The 20320-nt window shown below is 39.2% G+C and overlaps 3 protein-coding genes across 4 annotated transcripts in view; 2 read left to right on the plus strand and 1 right to left on the minus strand.

The window, feature by feature from the left end:
• Positions 1-11: 11 nt before the first annotated feature.
• On the minus strand, positions 12-2647 carry mrpl47 (mitochondrial ribosomal protein L47). Its single transcript, XM_086223365.1, is given in 8 exon segments — positions 12-279; positions 282-337; positions 471-566; positions 886-1016; positions 1099-1195; positions 1273-1333; positions 1494-1642; positions 2327-2647. Coding segments are annotated over 8 exon segments (855 nt in total). The 5' UTR covers positions 2461-2647; the 3' UTR covers positions 12-148.
• Positions 2648-2672: 25 nt separating this feature from the next.
• Positions 2673-5190, plus strand: ndufb5 (NADH:ubiquinone oxidoreductase subunit B5). The gene is made up of 6 exons (XM_086223366.1): positions 2673-2832; positions 3393-3475; positions 3608-3674; positions 3766-3827; positions 4292-4398; positions 4973-5190. The coding sequence occupies exons 1-6, from the start codon at positions 2715-2717 to the stop codon at positions 5091-5093; spliced, it is 558 nt and encodes a 185-aa protein (XP_086079492.1). The 5' UTR covers positions 2673-2714; the 3' UTR covers positions 5094-5190.
• A 55-nt stretch (positions 5191-5245) lies between these two features.
• Positions 5246-20320, plus strand: part of usp13 (ubiquitin specific peptidase 13) — a 34173-nt gene continuing 19098 nt past the window's right edge. For both annotated transcript variants that reach the window (XM_086223358.1, XM_086223359.1), the window contains exons 1-11: positions 5246-5386; positions 5708-5861; positions 6172-7621; positions 11645-11770; positions 13463-13523; positions 16679-16800; positions 18005-18147; positions 18369-18553; positions 18839-18936; positions 19021-19211; positions 20179-20250. In XM_086223358.1, the coding sequence (XP_086079484.1) occupies positions 7511-7621; positions 11645-11770; positions 13463-13523; positions 16679-16800; positions 18005-18147; positions 18369-18553; positions 18839-18936; positions 19021-19211; positions 20179-20250 (1109 nt within the window). In that variant the 5' untranslated portion in view covers positions 5246-5386; positions 5708-5861; positions 6172-7510. The remainder of the gene's footprint in view (positions 5387-5707; positions 5862-6171; positions 7622-11644; positions 11771-13462; positions 13524-16678; positions 16801-18004; positions 18148-18368; positions 18554-18838; positions 18937-19020; positions 19212-20178; positions 20251-20320) is intronic.

Raw genomic sequence — 20320 nt, forward strand, 5'->3', positions numbered from 1 at the left:
GATTTATCAGTTTACAAAAGACTCAGTACATGAGGTGTATGGTGTTTTTTAATGAGTATGAATAAACATTTCAGGGTGACAGTTAAATTCAAGTCACATCTGGTCAAAAACTTTACATAGGACACCAGTTTCAGACGTTCTCAGCCGTTCACAGGGAGCTGATTGAAAAGCCTCCAGTCTGGACGGATGTCAGTGGAACAGGACTTTGAATTAGAGCCTGACATTTCCAGATGCTGGAACCTTCATTTGAGGAAACCTTTTTTTGAGTTTGGCCAGAGTTTCCCTTTCGTAGCGGTCTTTCCTGTACTTTTCCCGAATGTACTTCTCTATTTGTAGCCTGCAAGACAAAAAAAACAAAACATGTCAAAACGATTTTTAAGTCAGAGAGGGGAAGCTGTTGACAACAAAAAGTCTCCATGCGTCAGTTTTATGCTAAAATGGAATAACACTGCAAGTGTAGCGTAACATACCTCACGTATGGTTCAACAAACTTGGGTGTGTAAAACTTCTTCCGCTTGTATCTTCTATTCATGTACCATGGAATAGCGTACTCTTTGAAGCGATACCTGAGGGAGAAAAAGCAACTTATGAGTGACGCCACTTCAGTGTACCATGTCTGAAACTTAATATAAAAATCTGTCCACAGCATTTTGTTAAGTCACGCTGGAACATCAATTTGATTGAAATTTCTGTCACACAAGTCTGGATAAACTTGTGGTGGTTCAGTTCCCAAATTCCCTGTGGACAGAACGGTCGATTTAAAGCTGTATTTCACCCAAAATGTTTATTTTGCGCAAAGTACTGCTTAACTCAAAGGTTAATTAAGAACCTTTTATTTCTACTTGTGAATATTTGAAATCACATACATCATCACGTTGCCCTCACCAGTAGGTGTATCCAAATACGTTCCTTCTCCAGGCACCCGGCCTGGCTTTCTCCTGTCCCGTCTGCAGCAGACGTAGTGCGGTCTCTCTCTCCTTCACCACCGTCTCCAGCCTGATCATCGACCGCTCCACCTTGCAGAAGGAAAACATCGTTCATACTGGATCAGAGGTGGAGGCCATTTCTCAGCAATGGTGGTGATGTCACCATACCGACCTTCCTTATTCTCTCTGGACTCGGCATTGAAACTCGCTCTCTTTTTGACTCCTGCTCCATTGTGAGCAGCATGTTCTTCTCTTTCAGCAGCACATACCTGAGAAAGGATGACGTTATTACTACTACTAAATATTTTTACACAACAATAAATTGAATCCTCTCCACAGGGTTTACCAGAGTTTGTGTAAATCTTCGTTGCTCTTTTTTCTCAGTTGTTTGGCTGTCCAAGGTCCACCTATAATATCATAACAAAAAACATAAAATAAATTGTGCTGATTATGAAATTCGCAATATCTCTGCCAACATAACTTCAAACTCAGTGCCCCATTGTTAGTGGTGAGACCTTGCAATCACGCTGGTCTGGAGGTACTGCATGTCCTTGGTGAATGCTCTACCTGATTTCACTGCGCTCTCCCCCCAGTTGTCAGGATAATCAAAGAACTCTTCCAGTCCCCTTCTGCTAGTTGTGGTATGCAAGGCACGACACTGTCCCAGAGAGCTGGTGGGATTGTACGAACACAGGGCAATGAGCGGAGATTTGTCCCTGGTGAGGGGGAAAAAAACATCACATGAGACTCAAATATAAATGTGATCATGTCTCATTCAGTAGGCAGCAAAGGGAAACTTGAAAACCATCGACACTTTACCTCAATAACCAGAAAATCACACCCATGCTTGTTAGTTTGCTGCTTGGTTCATTTTCATTATGTGATGCTCACTCGCAAATTATCAAAAAACACGCAGAAAGAAACCAATGATGAAAATTAAATACAATTCTCTTCGTGTCTACTGAATTACAGATGCCCCAGTAGTTAGCACAGGGAGCTTCAATAAAAGTATAAATAACAACAGTAACAGGACAATGAATTACAGATTCTTGCATGATTTTTGAAAGAAAATCTTAAGACATTTATAGTTCTTGAGATTCTATCCAGGCTAGCAACATTTGTCAACACATAATTAACCTTCGCACTGTGAGATAGAACACGTCGAGCTAATTCGATACGCTTTGACTCCCACTTTGGTGATAGAAGGCCTACTGCTTTATTCCTGAATAATGGTTATGGAGGAAAATTACCTCACACATAAATAAACATAACACATGAACTGTCACCAAGGGTCACAGGCATCCTGCCTGTCATGTTACCGTTAGCGTGAAGCTACAGGAGGAACCGTGCTAGGTACGCCACGCTTGCTATAAGACTGCTTACACGTCACTGAATCTTACCAATTAAGACGAGACTGGAGTTTTGTAAAATTAGTAGCACAGTTGTGAAGATTCGTCGATGAAGATATCCTGCAAACATTGTGAAACTGCTTGCAAAGACCCATGACGCGTCCTGCTACGCCGGACGCCGCCATCTTTACCGCTAATTTGTCCTTCCCACTTTACCCAACATGCATTTCTTCACTTTCTGGAAGTACAGACATAAATTTAATTTTAGATTTGTCTACAAAATAATATATTTTAAATTTACGTTAGAAATGTTTCGATAATGACTCCACATTAATACAATCAGTAATTGAAATCACACCCAATGTCTGAGCCCATTTCAAAGATGGCAATTTTCTACGTCACTTCTCATCGACGAATTACAGTCCGTCCCATAGCAGCAATGGTGGGCATGAGTGTACTCAGGTCTGCTGCTGCACTTGCAGCGAGGCTTGGTCCTCTAAAATCTGGAAATACTGTCGCAAATTTACTCACTCGGACAGTCCCGCGGACAGATAAAGGTACGTGACGCTCTGGCTGATAAAAGTGCGATTAATTTGAAACGAAATGTGGCTTCCTGCTCTAGTGACCTTGCGGCGGGGTGTTAGCTTGCTAACGTCAGCTAGCTATTAGCATCTGTCCTACTGTCAACATTAAGCAACCCTGACCGCTTTATTCACTTTATTCATTGTTCAAGATGCATATTTTCCCTTTAGATAGGCTCTAGAATATTTTTTTGATTCAATAAGCTTGACAGAAGTGAAGGATATTGAAATTGAATGTTGTAAATACAAATAAATTTATTTACTCACGTGATAGAATGTGTATTAATACTTCACAATAATTTTGTTGTTCCTAATACCAAAGTCTTCTATCTGACAGGTTTAAATAGAGAAATTATCATTATCATGATAATATAATTGTCATTTATTTGCCTCTTAACACTCAACAGGAAACTTACCCTATTAAAACCAGGAAATATTCAAGTGACTTTCAACAAATGGAGTGCTATCAGATAAAACTGATGATATATGACTTCCTAATGTCCTGGTCATGATTCTGTCAATGTTCTGTTTTTCAGTGGTTGTCCGTTGGGGACATGAAAAGAAAACTTTTGTCATCAAAGCCACTGGATTTTATGACAGGAGATTTATAAAATACTTTGTGAGTAGTGATACACAATATAGTATATTGGTCATAATCGTGCCAAAATAAAGATGTTTTCTGCACTCCTTTTAATAATAATTACATAATTTCGTTTTTCAAATCCTTTTCATTTATTTATTTTTTCCTCAGCTGTACTACACTTTGCTCACTGGTATCCCTGTAGCTATCGTTGTCACATGTGTGAATATCTTCATTGGTAAGTTTCCATATCTCTGTATTCAGTGTATAATTTTGATACATTTCATGCCAGTTTCATCTAAATTGTAATTTGTAATTTTGTTCTGAAGGTGAGGCAGAGCTGGCTGAAATTCCAGAGGGTTATGAACCTGAGCACTGGGAATACTACAAGGTATGTACCATAGCTGTGTTTTTTCTTCTTCCTCCCATCAACACTTTCTAGCAGGTTTTTGAGAATGCATGCAGTTTTAACAACCCAAAATCCCTCTTGCCTTGTATGAAGCCTGATTCATATAAGGGCTTTCAATCTAGATTTTATTGTCTTAACCCACGTTTAAAAAAATTAATTAATTGCATCCATATATTCTTGTACTCTTTAGATGGGAATATGTCACAAAGCCAAAGGAATTATGTATATTAAAGTCACATGATTTTTTTTAACTAAATGAAAATGAATACCGCATTGATGAAACAATTAATTTTTTTCAATGTTTATTATCTGCTGGTGATTCAATTGGCAGGTCTGGCGTAGTATCATCATGTAGTAAATATTGTAGTATTTGAATTGAGGAAACCTTTTGATTCTTAAATTTGCACAGATTACAGCTGTTGTCAGTATTTCCTCTGTCGTTGCAGCACCCTATCACCCGGTGGATTGCACGGAACGTGTACGATTCTCCAGTGAAGGATTATGAAAAGATGATGGCTGCAATCCAAATAGAGAAAGAGAAGGCAGATATGAGGTGAGGATGATACATGAATATTATTGGATGCCTGTTATACAAATGAAAAGATGGCAAAAGCCATTTTTAATTGTTGGCCTGTGACAGAAATCATTCTTTTGTTGTGGAAATCTTGATTAAAAAATAAATAAATTAAGCACCCATTGCCACTGTAGTAGTTAGATATTTTACTTATTACGTGCTAATTCTTCTTGTGCACATTTGATCAGTAAACATGAGGGATAAAGCAAAACCTGTCCAAGCAGAGAACAGTAGTGAACAACAGCGGTTCTTGCAATGCGTAATATCAAGGCACTGAGAAGGAAATTTAATCAGTAGCATTTGCTAGCATATAAAATTGGGATACAACTAAACTCAACTCAAACGTCAACTAACTGATAAATCATTATGTCTTTGGCTAAAGGCACTAGTAATGTAATTTTGAGTCACACAATTTGCACAATCAAAGGTGCGTGCACTAAAGTGTCTGTGAGATTCAAAATGAAAACTATTTAGCTTTCCTGTTTTATCATCACTCTGTCGTTTCACTCCCTGTATGCTCGTTGCTACAGACTTATTTTTTGGTCGTTAACAGACTGGCAGAGCTGGAGGTTCGCAGACGCATGAGGCAGAGGGGAGACGGTCCCTGGTTCCAGGTGGAGACCCTCAACAAGGACCTTATCGACAACAGCTACAAGTCTACACCTGACAATTAAACCTGACTTGGCCGCTCTCAGCACATCATGCCAATAAATCTCACTCTGTAAATGTTTCCCTCTCGCATACAGTAAATAAAGTATCCTTGTGTTCTCTGATATTTCATCTTCTAGTGTCCTTTACGCGGTTGATTATGCGCAGTTTAACGCCACACACACCAAGTGGGCCTCAGTTTTAGACCTGTCGGCTCCTGCAGTTAAACCAGTCTGCTCCTCCAACTTGCAGAATAGAGGAAATTGAGACCGACCGACGTTACTGTGGATGTGACCCTCAGTGTTACAAGCACAGTCAGGTACGAGATGGTTCGTTTCACTTAATTAAAACTCAAAAATGTGAAGAGCTAATTTTATTTACAATTAAAGCCTGCTGCTAATAGAGCAGTGATTCTCAAACTTCCTCATGTCGGTGAAACATGAGCAGTCAAAAAATAGAGCACAGATGCCTGTTTGATTAAAATTTTGTTCATGGGGATGATTTTTGTCAAGCCCAACTTTATATGTATATGACCTACACACAATTTTCCACTGGTAGCTCCAGGAAAACAGCATGCTTTGTGGATAACATTTTGTTTCTTCATTTATGTGCATCATTTTAAATTATTTGTAACAACCAGGAGCATCCAGCTGATGGCAGAGCTGCGCTGAAGGTGATGATTTGTTTGATGGACAAAAGGTGTTTAAGGAGATGGTGAATCCATGGAAGCCTGTTTCCTCCATTAGAAAAAGAAGGATAAAAATGTGTCCTTGATGATGAAAAATATTCTAATGGTAAGTCATAATTATGAAAAAAAGTCATAAATATAGAATACAAATCAGAAATTTGTATCGTCGCTTTGGACAAAAGCGTCTGCCAAATGAAATTGTAGAATTGTAAATTCTGAGATGAAATTTATAATGTGATAAAAACAATACAATTACTTCTAACGTCTATATTTAATAAATAAAGTGTAACTGTTCTCTTATTTAGGAGTGTGACTGAACCCACTGTAGTGTATGCTCATGTAATAATTTAGATTTTTTTAATCATAATTATGACTATCCTTTCATCCATCCATTTTCTTCCTCTTATCCTGTTAAGGGTCGGGCTGGAGCCTATCCCAGCATCCTTCAGGCGAGAGGCGGGGTTCACCCTGGACAGGTCTCCAGTCCATCACAGGACCAACACATAGAGACAGACAACCACAGTCACACCTACAGTCAGTTTAGAGTATCAATCAGCCTCGTCCCCTCTTGATGTCTTTGGACTGTGGGAGGAAGCTGGAGTACCAGAGAGAACCCACACAGGAACAGGGAGAACATGCAGACTCACACAGAAAGATCAACCTTCTTGCTGTGAGGCGACAGTGCTGACCACTGCACCACCGTGCTGCCGATGACTGTCCAATATTGTTATTTTCATTTTATAATTGAGACCTTTGTCATATGTATGTGTGTGTCTATATATATATATATATATATATATATATATATATATATATATATATATATATATATATATATATGCACACATACACACACACACACATATATATATTCTGAATTTATGTGATAATAATGATTTTTGGTTTATTTTCTTTTATGTAATAATTATGACTTACATATGGCAGATTTTTGGTATCTGTGCAGTAAATCAATCAAATTAATACTATTTTTATCTATTTTGACCTGAATTTCTCCCTTTATCTCATAAGTTTTCCTTTAGTAATTTTGTAACTTGTAATTTTCACTTTGCATGTCATTATTTTTTATCTAATAATTCGAACAGTTTATCTTATGATAAACCACTCGAATATTTGTATTTATCAATTCTAAAGTTGTTTTTTTTACAAGCGGAAATGAGCTTCCATATCTACTAGTGATTGTTAGTGAAATAACAGATGAAAGAAATGTGACTTCTGGCAATGAAGACGAAATGTCCACTCGCACTTCTACTGAGCTGAACTGGCTGATGAACACTTACCGACAGATGTAAGATATTATAGGATCTCATGTAAAACCGCAGTGAGGCTTTTTTGTCCAGAATGTGGGGCTAAACATGTGGTAGTGGGAGGCTTTATGGATCGTCTCCGAGGTGGGAGTGGCCCTTCGGATGAAACATCCTATGCTCTGCGCGTCACCACACAACAGACGCAATATAATTTCTGCGCAGGTCGACGCTGTTTTTTTTTTTCCCCCTTTTTTTTTGCAAGAAAAATAACAAACAAAAGAGCAACGTTAGACCTCATGTTTTTAGCTTTGCCGGTCGTGTAGAAGGCAGCCTCCACCCCCATAGCCATTTATTTTTATGATTTTCAGCGTCACATCCCCCTGGCCGGAGGAATGTAGCGACGGAGCGCTTTAAAAATAGCATCCTTTCCTCTGACAGCGCTGCTCCGGAGGCTCCGCAGCACTGTGGTGCGAGAAGCAGGAATGCGAAGATGGCTACAGACCTCGGAGAGCTGCTGGTCCCGTACATGCCCACCATAAGAGTCCCCAGAACAGGAGACAGGGTTTTCAAGAGCGAATGTGCCTTCTCCTTCGACTCTCCCGTAAGTCTCTTCCTCCCACGCCGCGACAGGAGTGCGTTATCCGGGTAGGGATGTGCGTCGTGGGCTGGCTGACAGTCTAGCTTGGCTGGACAACACACGTGAACCTCCACTGGCTTGTGTGTGTGTGTGTGTGTGTGTGTGTGTGTGTGTGTGTGTGTGGTGGTTGTGTGAGTGTGAATGCGTGTGTGTGGTTGTGTGAGTGTGTGTGAGTGAGAATGAGAGAGACAGAGACAGAGAAGTCTCCATGGTCACACTCCCCTGTTGAACTTGAAGGGAAATAAATAATTAAATGTTGTTTACATCTGTGGAGAGCGCGCGGGGGTTTTCAGGCAGGCCACATTAGCGGGCGCTGCTAACACGCTCGCCTGTGCGGAGCTCCAGCCGCCTGCCAGGCTGCTGTCACTTACCATTCTATCCTGTCGTATAAAGTCGTCTGACCTACAGGAATGTACTCCTGCTGTGACATACAGTCACACTTCATGAGTTTACATCGACCTGTTCCAGGTTCATAGTGCTGGACTGTCTCTTCTGACTGGTTTGTGACACTCTGTGCCAATATTGACAGATTTATTTTTTTTAATTTGTCTTCGCCAGTTCTGATGTTTTTATTTTCTTCTCTCATTTTTTTATTCCTTGTAAAAAAAAACAACAACATAGTAAAACTGACTCAACTATTCTAAAGTCTTAATTTGAAAACATAAACATTGATGACTGTCATTTGTCAACAACAGTTTATTTGCCCCTGTCGCTGATGGTACTCAATAAGGTGAATCTTTGCTGTTACTGACTTATTATTTACACTTTGTTTTGATATTACTATTGTGACCAGGGCTGAACAACTCAGAGAACTGTTCAAATTGGGATTATTTTGACTGATATTACAATTACTGTAATTGCCTTATTCCAAGGAATTATCCAAACATTTCATTATTCAGATTGACAATGTAAAATGATGATGGTGTGATTTTTACAAGGAACTATACCAAACAAAGATTTTTTTGTTTTGTTTTTTTAGGTTAGTAGAGTACCCTAAACTGGCAGGGATGTTCCTCCAGCACACTACTTCATGTAGAATTGTATTTTCACACACATCTGGCCTACTCCCATGTGGATATTGCAATAGGTTTAGCGCCATTTTGATAAAATGTAGATGTATTGCTCAGCCTTAGATCTGACGGTCGAGATGATGGTTGGGAAAAAATATAGATACTGCCAATTCTGTTCTGTTCCTTCTTTGTTCAAGACATAAGTGATACATTGGCGCCATGTGACTTTATAAAAACAACTGGCATTAGACTGTTCTCACCATTTTTACAAGTTGTTTCAAAAGCGTGTTTGGTGACGAGGCACTACCTGAAATCAGGTACTTTTGTTTCATCACAGCTTGCATATTTTGTGACACTGACAAAACAGTGCAGTGCATGAATACACAATTCCTGGTTATCCCCCTTTTTAGTGGCATTTTTCATCTTCATTTACACAGATATACGTAGCAGATGGATTGCTTTCTGTTATATTTATCACACAGAATCGCTGTGATGTGATATTGTCATTATTGTAACAGTATTTTATGCTGAGCTGCTCTGAATTACAGGAAGTATCATAATGCATTCTGTTTTCTTATGATTTCCTGTCTTCTGTGACATAAAAAAATGTACATCAGGATGTTCAGGCATGTAATGTTCTGTTAGAAAGTCAGAACCTGAAGATTGTACCTGTGCTGAAGGGTACATGACCGGAATTCTGGGTTCCTTCCTTACTGTTACGAAGAAAACCTACTTTCTGGCCTGAAACAGTTTTTAAAGGTGACTCAGCTGTCTGGAGTTCATCATGTTGGCCTGAGGAATGGTTTATTTTTATCCTTGCTCTGTTGAAGCTCATATGTCACTCTGGGCCACTTAAAGGTTTATCACAGTGGTTTATAAGGCCGCCGCTTATTGCGGATTGAAATTAGTTTGAAATTCGGAAGTAAACCCTGACTTTCTTGTAATCATTAAATGGTGGTTCAAGTGTCAGAATCCACAGAGAAAGATTTTCCTCCGCGTTCCTTCCACATTGAAAGCTGTTGTTAATGTTGTTTACGACAACCCATGTGTGAAGTCCGGAAAGGTTTTGTCAAAATGTCCACATCTGCCTCAAAAATGTAGTGTGTTCCCCCTCGGCTCATACTCCACCCATCCAGACAGTATCATGAAAATCAGCCTGCTAGTTTTGCATAATCCTTCTGACAGGTAAACTGCAAACATAATCTCCTTGGAGGGGGTTATGAGGTTCTGATGTTTTTAAACTAGTGAAACCTTTCAAAGCCTCACCACCTACAAAAACAAATACCTCTGACTTTATCAATGAAATGGATTTCAATTATTTACCTTTTTTCAAGGAGGTATGATTTCAGTACAGTTTGTCTGTCTGCCTGTAAGGGTTACACCCAAACTACCACACCTTTTTCATGAAACTCAGAGGACGAATGGAGCACAGTCCAAGGAAGAGCCCTGTGTGTGTGTGTGTGTGTGTGTGTGTGTGTGTGTGTGTGTGTGTGTGTGTGTGGGGCCTAAATCACAGGGGAGGATTGGTCAACATTGTGACGAGACATGTTTTATTTTTTTGACAAGGTGTTCAGGGGCTAGAGAGGGTGACATCACCCAGTTTGTTGTCAGAATACGGGAAAATATGTCATATTTTGACCATAGAAACCTCAACCAGCACGGGAATGAATCCTAAAACCAAAAACAAGTCAGCATTGTTGACTGTCCAGTTCCCTGGTCTGGAAGTACGTGGGAGTTTTGAATGTGTTTTCTCTTAAATGATGAATTAAGGTCTCACGTTTAAACAAGCTGAAGCTATTTGAATGTCTTTTTACATGGCACAAAATATGTCAGTATTGCACTTGTTAACCTCAAAACGTCGTTGTGTCTTAAAAATGGTGGTTGCTGTACAAGACTGTCCTGTCAAGGTTTTTGAGGAATGTAAAAGAGGCGTGTAAGTATTTGTAGTGCTGTGTTGGTCACGCGTCATAATGTTCGTCATTTACGTGTAACATTTTTGCGTTCACACTTCAGAAGTGCTACAGTCTGTGAAGACTGACCTGCGTCTCTGCGTTAAGGGAACTCGCGGTGACGCTAACTTCCAGGTTTTCCCACAAAAACACATCATCTTTATGGGACTCTTTTATAGTCCAGTGTTAACTGATTCTCAGGGATGAAATGGGATCTGATTCGCAATTATATATAAAACAGTATTTTCAAACATAGATTTATTGATAAAAAATAGGTAATAAAACTTTTTTTTGATAGAAAATGTTGGTTTGCTTACTATCACCTGCAGACATCCTTATTGATTTATCGGTAACTTGGCGAATTTACTTCTGTATGTAAGACAATTTTCCTCTGCTGCATCTGCACTCAAGAAGCTGTTTTTGTGAATATCTGATATTGATTTTTGTCTTTGAGGGAGTTGCTGGCTAAAATTCTATGTAGGAAGCAAGTGTGAATTTGTGAATTTTATTCACAACCCTTTTTTTTCTGTTAGACTGCACAGTGGGACACATTTTTGGCTATTTGACAAGATGGAAGAGAGATTGTTTGGGCAAGAAATCCTTTGTGAGAATGGGCTGGCAGAATGACTGGCACATCTCTTCTATTTGCTTTTCCACTCTCCATGCAGTGTTGAATTCTTAGAAGCAGTGCCAGTTAGCCTGGCCAAAACACACTACATCCAAGAACTTTCCTTACTACTTTCCTTTAGATGGATAATTTTTCATCTCAAGTGTTATTTGCTGTCATTGAATTAGGTTTTTTTTTTTAAATTAGTTTGACTGTGAAATATCCTTCATATTTCCAAAACTGTAACCTTTTCTCTGTATATTAAATATCACAGTGAAAAGTAATGTGTTTTCAGTTCAAATGCATTGAAATTTCCTGGATATATGTACTTGTCAAAGTTTTTAACAGGCTTTTAATGTTGCTGTGAACGTCCCACCCCCTTGGGCTACTGTTTACTGTTGGTGTTTGTCTCTGTCTGCAGGAGTCTGAGGGAGGCTTGTATGTGTGTATGAACACATTCCTGGGCTTTGGACGAGAACATGTGGAGAGACACTACCGCAAAACAGGCCAGAGTGTTTACATGCACCTCAAACGTCATGTCAAAGAGGTAAGCTGTCTTCATGTGGGTCACATTTAAAGGAGAATTAGTGGAACTGTTTAGGTAGAACTGTAATATAAGAATGACCAGAGACATCAAATTAATCAGGGACATAATAGAAAAGTCAATTTCAGTAAAGTGGCTCTAAATAAATAATATATGAGCTTCTCAATTGTTTTGTACATCTTTTTCAATACTGGTACTGATTTATGTAATGGATCACAAATGTTTATGATGAGCGTAGATGCAGACCGCAGGCATCGCTGCGCCTCCTTCACGCTACTTGGACTCACTGGCGCCTCTTGGGGAAAATAGTGGTATAATGAGGGAAGATGGACTGGCGTTTGTTTGTTCAGGCTGAAGTAATCCACTGGTAGATGTTACCGTAAAGCAGAATGATCAAGTTGGTGTCCGCACTCCCGGGCCCTGCTCCTTTTAACAGAATAATATTGTTATATATAATTTTACAGTGTAAGAAATTCAGTTTTCAGTGTTTTATTAGATTGATGTAAATAAGAGAATGAAGAACAATAACAGCAAGAAATACATTCACATATTATGGAAATTTGGCCCATAGTTATAAAACAGTATTGTGTAAGAGTCTTGCTTATTTAAAGAACTGTTACAGGTTTTAGTTTAGAATTTTTATTGTAATACGCTCATTAAGATCTGTTTCAAGTCAAATTATATCACTGTGACAGGTGGGAGAATGTTTAAACAAAACACAAACAGAAAAAAAAAAACTCCAGGCCATTAATTCAACAATTCAAAATTTTAATTTACATCATATTAAACAGAAAATGTTGCAGTTTCTCACACTTAAGAAGCTCTAGGCAGAAAATTTTGTCATTTTCCTTTCAAAAAATTTCTTCAACTAATCGCCCTTTCCTTTGTGTATAAAGAAATCACTGAACAGAGCTCTTTGCTTTTTTTTTTTTTCAATCTGCACAAATTGCACATGGACCCAAACAGTCGTCCGTCCACAAGTTGGTAGTGCAGTGGTAGCTTTAGCTTCCACTGTTTTTTTTTTCTCCCTGGCTCTAATTGCTGCCAGATAAGCTCTGCTTTGTAAAGAGCTGCTATTTTCATGCCTGGATCTGGCCAGAAACAGCTGCTCACATTCTGCAGGCTCCCGTGTCTGCCGTCCCCCCCCCCCATGAGTCCACTTGATCTCGAGTGTGTCAGCATTCTCCGTCTTTCCGTCCGTTTGCCCTGGACGTCCAGTGAATGATCACCTGCAGCTAAGTGGACTCTAGGTTGTTTTGCTGCTGGCTGGTGGTTTAAAAAAATCATGATACCTGCAGATGTAGTGATAAATGGTTTAAGATAGTCGAGAGACTCAAAAATCAGGAGTGAAATCACAACAGTAAGAAAACGCTGAAGAGGCACAAAGCACGAACACACGTCGATTTTACTGATATCAATGTCAAACTGCAACATAGGTAGTAACATTCATGACTGCCTATTTGATGGTAACCATGCCATGCTCGGGGGTTTTCCCTTTGCCTTGCAACCTGACCTGCCAACTGGAACATGCAGCATCTATTTCTAACAAAATGACAACCATCTGGACCCTCTGTTTAAGCATGCAAGCTTCTTTTTTTCCCCCCTGCAATTTACAAAGAGGATTCACTCAAGTTTCAAAACATGTATTTAATTAAATAAGTGTTTAATTACTCTGAACACTTCTTTCCTCCTCAGAAAGCCACAGGTGCTGCAGGAGGGGCCGTCCCCAGACGAAGAAATGGAAAAGTATTTTTAGGTACGTTAATGTCAGTCTCTGTGTTCTCAGACATCAGTTAACAACAATACAACTCTCTCTCTCTCTCTCTCTCTCTCTCTCTCTCTCTCTCTCTCTCTCTCTCTCTCTCTATGTATATTATATATATATACAGGTGTATGTGTTTATATATATATATATATATATAAATATGTGTATATGTGTATATATATATGTATATGTGTATATATATATATATATATATATATGTATGTAAAGTGAAATTTCTGCTCTCAACTCATAAGACAGAGTACCCAAACAGAATACATTACATTAAAATAAATGTGATATAAAAATAATAACAATAATAATTATTAATATTGTTATTATAATTTATTATAATTTATTATTATTATTATTATTATTATTATTGAGTATGTCTAGCATATTATTAAATGTTACTTGCTTCAACATGCATCAGTGTATAAGCGTCATTGTATTTTTGCCTGCCTGATTCTGGTGGACTGAAGTTCAATTATGTCAGGTCCTTCAGGCTGGTTGATCACAAAAGAAGATAGAGGAGCTCTGCTGGACACGTTTCGGGGTTAATATGATTGCTAAAAAGTAAAACAAAAAAAGGACGATGAAAAAAAGTTGTTCAGAAATAAATCAAGCTAGAATTTTTTTTTTTCTGGAAATTTGCTTTACAAATACCCTGAATATCTGAGTGTATGTAAAACAGATAGAGAAAGAAATTCTTTTGTTAATATTGATATAACTTCATTCATGTTTATGTTGTATCTAACCACGTAGCCTGTCATTACATTAATTTAAACTGCTAAATTTAGTCATGGATTTAAAAACTTTGGAAATTTATTGGTAAAAATGTGTTTGAACCCTGAACATTGTATCTGCAATATTTGCGCTATTTTTGGGGGGCGATTTTGGTGAGGTCTACTCTTGTTTTAAATTAAAATTTTGTGGATGAATTTTTTTTTTATTGAGGAAAAAAATAATTTCGGTTGGATGATAGACCTTAGATTAAGGAACAGTCCCATGGACGTTGTATCTGTTTGGCCGAAGTATGTACTCACTGTGTATCCTCTAGTTGTAACTTGAAAAGTAACTAGCAGTTGTAAAATAACTGCAGTCAAGACTTTGTTTCTCAGACTAAACGCAAAGAAGCGTAAAACTCTACTCTCAAGCATCATAGTTCAGTAAATGAACTCCAGCAGCTCGACTCAACCCTCGTGTCACTGATTTGAGCCTCTGCCATCAAAGCAAACATGTACTTCTACAGAAATGTGATTTGTCTGTCAATGGCGAGAAACCCCTCCATTACATCGGAGCGTTATTGTTTGTTGCACCATGACAATCCACCAGTCGGTGTGTACCCAAAGCAACAGATATTTCCCATGATGAGACCGCCCCTCCCCCTCCTGGAATCTAAATATAGCCAGTTTATTTGTATATGTGGTTGGTAACTGTTCTAAATCAAAGTGCCACATGCGCAGCACCTCCCTACCTCCCCCCGTTTACAGTGGGGCTGCCTCCTGTCGCTCGCTGGCCTCTCAGCTGCCACCACCTGTCAACCTCCTGTCTCGGCTGACACACTTCTACTGCTGCTGTGACGCTGCTCGGCGAGGACCAGGTGTCTCGCTCCCGCCCTCCTTCCCTTGCTCGCTGCCGGCCAGGCGGAGGAGGAGGAATTCCTTCCATTCAACCTCTGTGTAATAGACGTTTTCTTATAGTCCAAACTTTGATAGAGGTCAACCCCGTCTTTAATGATTCATGCCGTCATCCTTGTGGGATCTTTTCATGTGGTGGCATCCACCGTCATCTCCATACCAGTCCGGTGATCTAATCAAGCCTTCGCTCCTCAGACGTTACCACGAAACCAACTGGTACAACAACAATGTCAGGGATAACCTATGATCTGGTCTGTCCACTCCATACGGCCAGAGAGTTAGAGGAGGGCATCCTCCAGGTTTCAGGCTCAGTTTAAGTTTGGTGTTAAGCTTGAATTGATATATATAGATAAGCAATAAAAGAAATAATATTGGTAAAAGAATTTAGCATAAAAATCTTTTCAAGAAAAAAATGTAAAGCATGTTCTGTTCCCACCTCCTGTAAAAGTGTATGTCAAACATAACAAGATGTCATTGTGGTATAGTTTTTCCATCCATTTTCTATTCCGCTTATCCATTAACGGTCACGTGGGCTGGAGTCTATCCCAGCTGACATTGAGTGAGAGGTGGGGTTCACCCTAGACGGGTCGCCAGTCCGTTGCAGGGCCATGAGGAGCAATTAGGGGTTCAGTATTTTGCTCAAGGATACTTGGACATGGTCACTGTGGGAAGAGAGTATCGATCCGACGACCCTTCGGTTGCGAGACGCCCACTTTACCTCTGAGCCATGCCTCCCCCGGCAAAGTTTTTCATTTATTGAAAAAAACCCAACAACAACTCGTTCATAAAATTACACAGACTTAAAAATTATCCAACGTCAAACATTCTGCAAAACCAACGACATAAGAGAGAGTAATGAGATTTTATATCTAAAAGTTCAAAGGTCAACTGTGCTGTGACAGCATAATCTTTTGCCAAACTCTTCTCTGGTTGATATGAGAGACAGGGTGAAATCCTTCAAAGTTCTCTCTACAGTACACCAAATAGTAGTTGTGTACAGTACAACTGTACATTATGGGTTTTCTCTATTTTCTATTTATAAAAACAATAAAGAAAAGAATAGTCTCACCCCTGTTTTGATCATTCAGCACCACTGTCTGATCAATAATTAGATGAGAGTTTTATATCTGCATAAAGCAATGGGACAGATTTGATCGCATCTCAGATACTCTCAGTATCCGTATATTGCTGGTGACAAGAGTTAGTACTAAATATAAATGTACCCCAGTTGTGTCCCAGTGACACCATCGTCATCGCAATATGAAGTCATTCAGTCACTGCAGGATAAAAAAGATACTGTTTATTGTTTGTCAAGTTCAAGGTTTCATCATATCTCACTTACTGAGTCATGAACGCGGGTAAGTTAGTGATGAAAGGAGCAAAGCATCACTGTAACATTGTGTCACTCTCAAGAAGAGCACATAGGATAAAAATAACTCAGGAGAAGGTTGATCATGATGTTCACCAGGTAATCTTGCAGCTGACTGATATTTGCTTCCTCCCTTGAAGATTTAGAGCTAAACCGAGATTTTAACGGAGAGGACTATGAGTATGAGGATGAGGCCAAGCTCGTTATTTTTCCAGACCACTTCGAGATCCCCTTACCAAATATTGAGGAGTTGCCTGCTCTGGTCAGTGAGTCGGTGTATTTCCATGCACTCAGTGGTTCTCCTGACGCTTGATTGTACTTTTAACATCGAGAATGCAGTAAAGGTTGAAGATTACACACATCTCACACACACAGGCTCATATACTTTACATCACCTTTTGTAGGAATTAAAGTACTGTAATTTTTTTTTCTTTTGAATAGTCTTGATGGAGGATTTTGGTATAGAGGCTCATTTAAGTTAGTGTAAGATTCTGGGGAGCCACTGAATGCACATTTATCACGTTTGTCCTTGCTTGCATGGAGGAGGATGGTTGGTGTCGGCATGCCATGGCTTTTTGTTTCATAGATATTTTCTGCATGTGCCATTCAATGATAGAGGAACATTTACCGACCTCTCCAGGGACCTTCTGGATGCTAATTAGCTTAGCGCAATGAATTGTATTGGCTGTGTAGCATAGCTAACGCAAAAGTCAGCAAAAATACACAAAAGTGAATAGATTTATGTACAAATTCTGCTCTAAAATAACCATTTAAAATTGTGAGACATTGGGATTTTGCTATCAGACATACAATCAGAACTAATTTTCTGATTGTGTGCAGTGATTTAACGCATTACATCAAAACTTTAGCCAACAAAACAAGGAATTTGCGGATGATTAAGAACAGCAATTCCTACCAGTGTTCTGACTTTGTAAGAGAGGCTGAGGATGATTATGTCTGGACAAACAACTGTCGTGAGCCTCTCCAATTTGAGCCAGTATACTAAGGAGAGGGCAAAACTGAGGTATGCTATCCCTCCAATCTTCTGCCATTCATTGTGCTTCGCTAACTTGGTGTCAGCTGGCCTCTGTGGGACTCAGCTTTCTGCTGAATACACAGTTATTTCCCAAAAAGTTGGCATTTTCCTTTGAGATTGTAAAAACTGTCACAATGGCTGGTGATTACTTTTTTATTTTAATGTGGTTTGCATGATTTCTTCCTGGGGTGTTTTGGCATTGTGGTGCTTCTCTGTCCTCCTAGGCTCTTTACGTTGTTTAGTATGGCCCAGCTTCATAATATCCAGTCTAAATCTTGCTTGGCTACTGTTGCACTTTCTGTTCACTTTCATTTAAATTTCTGTGATACTTCCACATGAATTCTAATATTTGAAATAAAGTAAATAACAGACATTAGCATTTTAGTTCTTTTACTTATTGTCACTGTATTTTTTTGATAACTTCATCCAGGTGACCATCGCCTGTGATGCAGTTCTCAATGCACCATCAGCCTATAAGAAGCAGGAGCCTGAATCTTGGGAGGAAGAGATCCAGGTATCCAGACATGCTAGGAGCCTCCGACAGCTGGATAATGGGGTCAGGATCCCACCCAGGTAGGAAGTATTCCAATGGGGTGTATCATTCATATGGTGAGACATCAACATTTGAGGCATGCTGTCCAGAGGGGTCAAAATAAATTTAAAAAGAAAGCAATATTTTGCACTAAAAACAAGCAGGTGATTGAGTTTTAAGAATACAGTCCAGTCGTACTGACACAGTTATTCTTGATCAAATAATTAAACAACAACAGTCACAACAGTTTCTCTGCTCTCAGTGGCTGGAAGTGTCAGAAGTGTGAGATGAGAGAGAATCTGTGGTTAAACCTGACGGATGGAGCTGTGCTCTGTGGGAAGTGGTTCTTTGATGGCAGCGGAGGTAACGGCCATGCTCTTGAGCACTACCGAGAGACCAACCACCCCCTGGCTGTCAAACTGGACACCATCACCCCAGATGGAGCAGGTCAGACACGCATGACACATCTGCCTGAACTGAAAACACAATCTGAGGCATTGAAGTTGTAGCTTTATTTCAACAAGTGTACTTTGATGCTCATTTTGAAGTATTACAAGGGAAAGATTGACAGCAAAATTTGAAAAGTCTGTTTTTATTCTTGCTTGAGGTGTTTTTTTTTTCCTTTTCAAAATTAGTAAAACTGCAAAAAAAAGTTTATAACTCGTGATTTACCAGGTTACCTTGTTTTAGTAGGTTATATTTAAAAAATCACTTTGTTTTCTTGGTTTGCAGATGTCTATTCATTCGAGGAGGAGGAAGCTGTGTTGGACCCTCACATATCAGAACACTTGTCACACTTTGCAATAGACATGCTACAGATGCAGAAAAGAGTAAGAAGTCTCTCAAAACATCTGCATGGATTAAAAAAGAAGGTTGCAGATTTTCAAACCAAACTCTTCCATTTCCCACATCAGACAGAGAACGGTCACCACACAGACAACAACGCTCGGCCGCGGGTCAGTGAGTGGGAGGTGATCCAGGAGTCGGGCATGAAGCTGAAAGCGGTCTACGGTTCTGGTTACACGGGCATTAAAAACCTGGGCAACAGCTGCTACCTCGGCACAGTAATGCAGGTCCTCTTCAGCATCCCAGACTTCCAGCGGATGTGAGTACACAGAGACAGACCATCACTAGGACAAAGACATTGATCTACTACCAATTGTGATTGATTCCGTCACACTTTACTTTAGTTTTTAATCCTTAAACCCTGAAAGTTATGATGCAAATCTAAATGTGGTGTATATTAATTAATTAGATTTCCACAATAATTCATTAAATAGCCTATCTTTGGTGCATAGAAGTAGCTACTGACCTGCAACACTGCCCCACGTAGTATTTGTTGATAGTTCTACATTGTAGTACACTGTAGTTCTACAAGAAATTTCACTTCTTATCTTCCTTTTTCTGTTTTCTAAAGGTGTTATGCCATTCCTTTTAAAAAAAAAAAAAAAAATTTTGATCCAAAAATTCTGGAAAGCGAGGTATTTACGAGATATGTAATTGTTTACAAGATAGACAGATTTAAATGTTTACATGTATTATTACCATTCTAATCTGTTCCGTCAGTTTTGCGTAGTTAGGATTGCTCTAGAAGTTTTGAATGATACTGACTGAATATTTTGAGTGTAATTCCATTTGAAGAGATTAGTTTCTTCTCTATTTGTTGTCATTGCTTTCATTTTAGAACACAATAGAAAGCTGTATTGTCATTAAACACAACATATAGTAAGATTATGAGATACTCATGGATTCCGAAAGTACTCCGTCAGTGCTTTAAGAAACATAGAACAAGATAATGGGAGCGTTTAGAGCCGCTAAACCCACGTGCACACCATCTTGCACCATCTTTACCATTATTACGACCAGAAAAAAATGCAACGGTTTAATATGGTCCACCTTTATCATCGTTTGGCAATTGTGTTGCTCTTTTTGCTCATTTGCGCATAATTATTGATCTTATTATCAGCACAAATGTGCTACAACTGAAAGGCTGTGAAATTGCTGCAGCTTGTGTGTTGGCGTTCCGTGTGTTGGGTCTGAGGCGAGCAAGTGACATGTGTTTGGATCTGTAGGTATGTGGGAAATCTTCAGAGAATATTTGACTATTCACCTCTTGACCCCACCCAGGACTTCGCCACACAAATGTAAGTGACTCCAGTGTTACATAATGTGGCGTGATGCCTAACTAGTTTCAAATTTATGTCTTTTTCACAA

This window comes from Aulostomus chinensis, chromosome 14, assembly GCF_037954235.1.
Source record: "Aulostomus chinensis isolate RoL2024-O1b breed Wild chromosome 14, RoL_Achi_v1.0, whole genome shotgun sequence".
Taxonomy (NCBI): domain Eukaryota; kingdom Metazoa; phylum Chordata; class Actinopteri; order Syngnathiformes; family Aulostomidae; genus Aulostomus; species Aulostomus chinensis.